This window comes from Physeter macrocephalus, chromosome 21 (genome assembly GCF_002837175.3).
Source record: "Physeter macrocephalus isolate SW-GA chromosome 21, ASM283717v5, whole genome shotgun sequence".
Taxonomy (NCBI): Eukaryota; Metazoa; Chordata; class Mammalia; order Artiodactyla; family Physeteridae; genus Physeter; species Physeter macrocephalus.
This window is the reverse complement of record NC_041234.1, coordinates 93,251,067-93,257,392: the sequence shown is the minus strand read 5'-3', so window position 1 is coordinate 93,257,392 and position 6,326 is coordinate 93,251,067. Positions and strand designations below refer to the sequence as shown.

The 6,326-nt window shown below is 41.9% G+C and overlaps 1 protein-coding gene across 1 annotated transcript in view; it reads left to right on the top strand.

The window, feature by feature from the left end:
• Positions 1 to 4,052: 4,052 nt before the first annotated feature.
• The window catches only part of NKAP (NFKB activating protein), a 17,578-nt gene continuing 15,304 nt past the window's right edge, over positions 4,053 to 6,326 (top strand). Inside the window, 2 exon segments of the mRNA XM_024128068.3 lie at positions 4,053 to 4,263; positions 4,266 to 4,548. Coding sequence (XP_023983836.1) covers positions 4,188 to 4,263; positions 4,266 to 4,548 — 359 coding nt within the window. The 5' untranslated portion in view covers positions 4,053 to 4,187.

The following is a 6,326-nucleotide window of genomic DNA, read 5'->3' as shown; positions in this document are numbered from 1 at the left end:
GCAGCACATTTATCTTTTAATATCATCACAACCAAAGTTTTATACCTTAAATGCCACAAATAAAGACATCAGTAAATTGGAATTAAGCAATGCAGGAGTGGAGGGCTGTATCTTCTTTGCCTCTGTATTCAACCATCTTTCCCTTTTCTCTGCTTTCACACAGAGATGTGAATTGATAGTTGTTTAATTTTATTTGGAATCTGTGATACCACAACCATTGGCTGTGCTTCAGGATCTGAGTTATTTGCCAAGTTTTGCGGCTTCCTCAGTTTCCACCCTTCTCAGACATTGAGGATGAGCTTTCCCACGCTCAACACTAGCCTCTAGCAAAGCTGGTCAATATCCTATTCCCCTAGGGGCCTGGTGGGCAGCAAAACACTCAGATTCTCCATCCAAGCCATGCTGTGTGCAGTGCATTATTCATTCTTTCCTCTATCTTTTGCATACACACACACAGACACTTTAGCTCAAATATATCCTGCAATGGTCACATCATTCCATTTCATCCTGTGTTAATTTGGGCCATCAGAACACTCCCATAAGCTCCAGCTGCTTTTCTACCTGTTGGCAGACATAGCTCCTCCCAGTGACGGTAAGCTAGAAATAATTGTCCATTTATGGCACAGTTTTCCAATGTGAAATTCATATTGGCTGACCCAAGAGTTTGATAAATTTTCCATACATCTAGAGGCCTAATATCATCAAACTCCTTCCTATAAATGGAGCATCAATTCATTATCAGAGAAGAAATCCTGGTGTTAGAGGGACTGACAAAGCTGGCACCATAGCAGAGTTACTAGAGACCACAAGTATGTATCGACCAAGAAGTAATTGGGAAGAAAAAAATTTTTAAGTATGTAGTTCAGATTTTGAGCCTGTAAATCCTTTCAAAACAGATTAGTAATTTAAAACTTTGTTTTAGTCTTGGAACTTCTTAAACAATCGTTGGTATAATTGGAAAGCACCCAAAATTCAAACGGACACAGACTACAAAAGAGTCCCCCTAACTTCTACCACCTCAATCCCCATTTCCACAACCCAGATCCCAGCCTGGGTGCTCTGGGTGGTAGTCATGAACCTGTCCAGGCAACTCAGATTACAAAGAGAAGTAGTTAATGAAAGCCAAATGCCCTCATAGCCCATAACACACAAAGGATTTAACTCCTGTAAAGGACGAATCAATGTGAGTGTGAATGATTCCTTGTCTTGGCTGGGCTGGGCTTCCACAGGACTCAACATCTGCCTGACTCCATTCACTACCTATACCTGCCTGTGTGCTCTGGCTTCCTCCTCACTTCCTAGTCAAAAAACACAGGCTGCTCCAAGGAAGCTGAGCAATAAGCATAACATGCAAATCAGAGGTGTTCATTGGAACTAAAATGCATGCTTACCAGCCATTGGGCAGGTAGACCAAGCACTGTTCCAAAGTTGGCTTTTACAGGCAATTGATGTGAAAGTGTACAGCCAGGTGTCACAAAAGTTAGGCATAGGTTTTCCACTGAAAACTGTCTTATTAGAAATTTCCCTAAATCCCCATCCCAAATAACATAACTTCTCTTACTCAATTCAGTTATTGGTCCTCACCCCATGGCTAATTGTATTTACATAGAAGATAGCCAGTGGTGTGGTCCGCTTTTTCCATTTAACATTATATTGTACATCTTTCTCTTAAATTCCAAAAAAAGGAGATCTCCAATAATCAATGGCATTAGTTTTCATGGTCTGATAGGTTACTTCTTAAGAGGAAAACCCCAGAGGCCATCTAACTACTGATAGACTGGATTCAGAATTTCCACAGCAGTGGCAGGTGAGGGGCAGGGCAGGGAACTGAGTACAGGATGGAAGAAGACAGGGAGGGTGGAAGAGAGATTGACTGAGATTACAAGAGGGAAAAATGTTCTACCACCTTTCATTGACATCTAAGAATCTGGGCTTTATAGATATCTTGGTTTGCACCTCAGCTCTGCCATTTACTTGATTTATGGCACATTTGTCTTTCTGAGACTCATTTTTTAAAAACATTTGAAATGTAGAATATTAACCCTGGTTGTTATGCGGAATACAGATAATACATGTAAAGTGCTGTGCAAGTAGAATGTGCTCAATATAATGGTGTCTATTACTAGCATCATTATTGATTTCCTACCATTAAATGTAATTTACAACTGGAAATAATTTTTTAAAAATAATTTCCAGAGCAAACTCATTGTGCCTTCAAAAATTAAGGTCAGTAGAAAGGAAACCATCAACAAAATGAAAAGACAACCTACTGAATGGAAAAAAACATCTGCAAATTATATGACCAATAAGGGGTTAATATCCAAAATATATAAACAGCACATACAACTCAGTATCAAAGAAACAAACAACCTGATTTTAAAATGGGCAGAGGGGGTTCCCTGGTGGCGCAGTTGTTAAGAATCTGCCTGCCAATGCAGGGGACACGGGTTCGAGCCCTGGTCCGGGAAGACCCCACATGCCGCCAAGCAACTATGCCCGTGCGCCACAACTACTGAAGCCCGTGAGCCACAACTACTGAAGCCCGTGCGCCTAGAGCCCATGCTCTGCAACAAGAGAAGCCACTGCAGTGAGAAGCACGCGCACCACAACAAAGAATAGCCCCCGCTCACCACAACTAGAGAAAGCCTGCGCAGCAAATGAGGACCCAATGCAGCCAAAAATAAATAAATAAAATAAATAAATTTTTTAGAAAATGGGCAGAGGACCTGAATAGACATTTTTCCAAAGAACACCTACAGATGGCCAACAGGCACATGAAAAGATGCTCAACATCGATAATCATCAGAGAAATGCAAATCAAAACCATAAGATACAACTAATATAATATTATAAATCAACTATATGTCAGTAAAATTTTTAAAAATAAATTTTAAAAATTAGTATAATTAGTGTTTTAATGCTCTTTCATTTAAAACAGTATAAAATGAATAGAAATAATGACCATTAACCATGTATTGCTGAGCTAGTATATATCAACTGAAGAAAAACACACAACCTAAAAGTTGCCAATTATGTTTCATTTGGGGACCTTACTGAGGACTATAGCCTGGGAGACAGCCTCTCAGAGAGCTCTGAGGAACTTTTCAGAAGTGGTAAGGGAGGAGCCACGATATATAGGAGTTCTTGCTGAAAAACAAAAATAAAAAACCTGTAGTTGAACATCAAAAGATTACTGCTAATCACAAAACAACCAGACATCTCACGTTAATGACTTTAGTGCTTTTCTCTGTATGGGAAGATGCCAAAGTCTGGGCTCATTGCAATTATTCCTTAGATATGCATCTTCCCTATCTAGGGCCACTATCCTGTTTTTTCAACACCCTGAATTCCCCTCAGGGGTAGGGTGTGGGGGTCAAGGCGGCTGCAGTGGCTGGTGGCTTGAGGGAGGGCAACATTCCTAGTTTATTGGTATGGCAGGCAACATTTTTTTTTGTCCTCACATATGTTGGGACTAGTTTAAGGAGCTAGACAAGGAGAGGGTTATAAATTCCTTTTGCTGGAGCACATTGGTGGCGATGAGTGGCTGAGAGATAAATATGCAGTTTTCCCCTGTGCTGCGAACCTAACTGGAATGTTAACAGGCTCAAATCAGTAATACAGAGTTTGTGACCTCTAAGCTAACTGAGCAATATGGGGCTTAGACATCGTAGCTCTCCACCAATTTAGATAAACCCCCTTTAATTTGCTTAGAATTGTAAAGAAAAAAAAAAGTGTGTGTGCGCGCGCGCGTACCCGCGCACTCATACATACATACATAGACACATTTATTTATTTACTTAGTTACAACGTATTTATTGTTCATACGGCCGCTCAGTGACATGTGTCCTGTGGCCTGTCGTCCTTCCCTTCAACTATTTCAACTCAAAGCTGAAAAAAGTACAAGGTCTCCAGTAGAGCTTAGACTTGAGCAGCCTCACTCGGAACCCGAAGGATGAGCCGACCTGGTTGCCCCACCGGCAGCTTTATACGGATACACACATCCCGTCCCATTGGCTGGACCGCCTAGGTCCGGGGAAGGAATTTGCCAACGTACTCGGAACTGCTTCCAATATTTTCTCGGGTTCGGGTGGTGTCGCGGCTGCTGGTCCTGGGAGCGAAGGCAACGGAGATCTTCCCATCTCGAGAGCGCCCCCTTCTCCCACGGCTTCAGAGGCCCAGCAACAGCTATGGCTCCGGTGTCTGGCTCCCGCAGCCCGGAGTGGGAGGCCTCGGGCTCTGGGAAGAGCCCTAAGCCCAGCCAATCCTCTCCCCGCGGGGCTGCCGCTCTCGCTCGCACTCTTGCTCTCGGTCCGGGGACCGGAATGGCCTTAGCCATCAACTGAGTGGCCCCAGCCAAGGCTCCCGAAACCAGTCCTACCGCTCCCGCTCGCGGTCACGCTCTCGAGAGCGGCCCTCCGCGCCGCGGAGCGCCCCTTTCGCTTCGGCCTCCTCGTCCGCCTATTATGGCGGCTACTCACGCCCCTACGGGAGCGACAAGCCATGGCCTAGCCTCCTGGACAAGGAGAGGGAAGAGAGCCTGCGGCAGAAGTGAGTGAGACGAACGCACTTTATCTTTCGTGAGCCCACCAGCCTTCAGTGTCCGATTTATCTTTCATCTTCCTCCCGACTATACCCATTTCGCTGTCTCTCCCTGACTTGCGCCCATTTTCATCCCTTCCTTCAGTCCACCCACGATAACAGCTTATTCGCCTTTTCTACCCTAGGTTTTCACTCATCCTCGGGCCCCTTCATCTAGTGCCCTGGTCTCCCGCGACCCCCTATCGGAATTATAGCATTTACTTGGTGTGTCGTTATCATTCGTGAGCATGTTTTATTCCCCACTAGACTGAGCTCATGGAAAGGAGGAGCCCGGTTTTATTGATCACAAAATTCACAGTGCCTAGCACTTTGTAGGCGCGCAACCATTGCTTGTTGAATGATCAAACAGGTTTGAGATGATAGGGTGGGTGGAATTGTTTGGTAGCGATTTGTGAAGGGTTGAGATTAAGATTTAAATTGGAGAAGAGGAAAACCTCTGAAACAAGATGTTTGAATAAATGTCAGAAAAGTGATCTGCTAAACTGTAGATTGGACTACACTGAGAAAGATATTGTTAAGTGGTCTCAATCTTGACCATGAGAAATGAGGTCAGGGTGAGATCATATCTCCTCTAAAGAGACGAGTATTGGAGTGGAAAATGAATAGTTTAAGAAGGAGAAAGGAAAAGGGTTATAATTATTGCTTTGTAAGTTTTTAATTTTTTTTTACTTTTTAAAAATTGAATTATAGTTGATGTACAGTGTTTTAAGCTACAGGTGTACAATATAGTGATTCACAATTTTTAAAGGTTATACTTAATATATAGTTATTATATGCTTTGTAAGTCTTAATATCTAATACTTATTGGTTGTTAAATTGTGTATCAGTTACTGTACTGAGTGCTTTACCATACTGTATGTGTTTTTTTAAAAACGCCAAGAAATTAAAAAGTATAACAGGCATTTAGGAGCAGGTTAAGGTTCCAACAGCTGAGAGATGTCTTCATGAATCTTTTTCTTCCAGGAGTGGGAGGTAATAAAACATAGTGATGAAGAGGACAGACAGGCTCCAGAATCAGACTGCCTGAGTTTGAAGCCATCCTTTGCTGCTTAATAGTTGTGTGACCTTGGGCAAGTCACTTAACCTCTTTTGTTTTTTATTATATTTATTAACTATATTTAATTATATTTATTAACTATATTTAACCTTTCATTTCTTCACCATTTAAAAGGGGATAAAATTAGCACGAAAGCTTTTTAAGAGTTGTAATGACTTAGTGCCTGCAACATAATAAATAGTCCTTAAGTGTTAGCTGTTAGTGTTTTGGGCATGGGAGCAGAAACAGTAAAAACAGTCCTGAGTTAGGTTGGAGACCTACTTTTCCAAATTAGAATTTCCAGAAAGTTACCCCCAGGCTGTGTCGATCAAAAAGCATCCAGTTTTCTTATTAGACATTCCTCACCAAAAGATGTCAGAATTCCTTGGATGAAATTTGCATTTGTACATTTAGAAGATAAATAATTTATCTTAAGAGTACAGATGAAATCAGGTGGCGGGAGGGATAAGAACTTGACTGGTTGCTTTTTTCAGCCTGTCAGGCATTCTTTGTCTTATATGTATATATTCAAAGTTTGGCTATAAGTATGTCCCCTATTAGATTATTTTTAAATCTTTATTGGAGTATAATTGCTTTACAATGGTGTGTTAGTTTCTGCTTTATAACAAAGTGAATGAGCTATACATATACATATATCCCCATATCTCCTCCCTCTTGCATCTCCCTCCCA